This window comes from Phalaenopsis equestris, unplaced genomic scaffold (genome assembly GCF_001263595.1).
Source record: "Phalaenopsis equestris unplaced genomic scaffold, ASM126359v1 Scaffold227798, whole genome shotgun sequence".
Taxonomy (NCBI): domain Eukaryota; kingdom Viridiplantae; phylum Streptophyta; class Magnoliopsida; order Asparagales; family Orchidaceae; genus Phalaenopsis; species Phalaenopsis equestris.
The window spans coordinates 1-1,305 of NW_018245783.1; the positions used below are offsets into that span (position 1 = coordinate 1).

Below are 1,305 nucleotides of genomic sequence, written 5' to 3' on the forward strand. Positions count from 1 at the left end.
TGTGTGTGTGTGAGTTTTGATCATATATTCTCGTTGTTTATGTAATTTTCGATCATCGAAAGGGCGAAATTTGCATTGCGGGATCTCGAGTTTTTGTTCAAGAAGGAATTTATGATGAGTTCATAAAAAAAATTGATGAAAGTCTTAAGGATTGGGTGGTTGGAGACCCTTTTGATTCAAATGTTCATCAAGGACCTCAAGTTAGATCTTCCTCTCTTCTTTATGAATAAACTCGCACTCAATTCTAATTTATTTATAGGTCTCACACCTAAACTTTCATATTTACATGCATAGCTGTCAATGTGTGTACTTGTACGCAGTATATTACTTGTATCTATGCTAAGTGTGATCGTGCGAGGTGAGACAGTCTGGTCATATGTGAAAGCACTCAAATCTTAATTTCACATAAAAAAATAGCATTATTATCACTTATTAAAAGTTAAATACGCACTTTCAAGCATAAGTTGTAAATGTGAAAGTTTAGGTGTGAGATGCAAGTAGATAAGAATTGTTTGGTAGGTTTGTAAATTTCACCTTCTTTTCTTTATTTAATAAGTTCATTGCTTGGTTGTTGAGTTAGGTCGATAAGAAACAATTTGAGAAGGTTCTTCGATACATAGAGTCTGGTAAGAGGGATGGTGCGACCCTTTTGACGGGCGGAAAGGCTTGCGGCAAGAAAGGGTACTATATCGAGCCTACCATATTCACCGATGTTAAGGTAAAGTGACTAACAATTTCTTATTGAGTTTATGTTCGCAATAGTTTACGTATTCGATATGAGGCGTGATTTGAGTTCTTAAGATATTAATAATGACTCGATATGAAAGTTTGAAATATGATGGTTTGCTTAGGAGGACATGTTGATAGCTAGGGAAGAAATATTCGGGCCGGTGATGTCTCTCATGAAGTTCAAGTAAAAGTTTTTTATTCCTCATCATATTGTATTATTTATATTAATAAAGCTAATGGTATATCATCCATCTTCTTGACTTCGGCCAGGACGATTGAGGAAGCGATTGAGAAGGCAAACAACACCATATATGGGCTGGCCGCCGGGATCGTTACTAATGATTTAAACATCGCAAATAGAGTTTCAAGATCGATTCGAGCCGGCATGATATGGATCAACTGCTACACCGCTTTCGATCGAGATTGCCCCTACGGCGGCTACAAGATGAGCGGATTTGGTAGGGAGTTAGGGTTACATGCATTGGAGAATTATCTTCAAGTGAAGAGTGTGATCACTCCAATTTATGATTCTCCTTGGCTTTAAAAGTTTTTTATTTCATAAAATTAAAAAAAAAA

General features: G+C 36.3%; 1 protein-coding gene across 1 annotated transcript; it reads left to right on the plus strand.

Moving 5' to 3' along the window:
* Nucleotides 1–62: 62 nt before the first annotated feature.
* LOC110037950 (aldehyde dehydrogenase family 2 member C4-like) lies at nucleotides 63–1,305 on the plus strand (the record flags this gene model as incomplete). Its single annotated transcript, XM_020742697.1, is given in 4 exon segments — nucleotides 63–200; nucleotides 581–718; nucleotides 852–913; nucleotides 1,000–1,305. Coding segments are annotated over 4 exon segments (612 nt in total), but the record flags the coding sequence as incomplete, so codon positions are not given.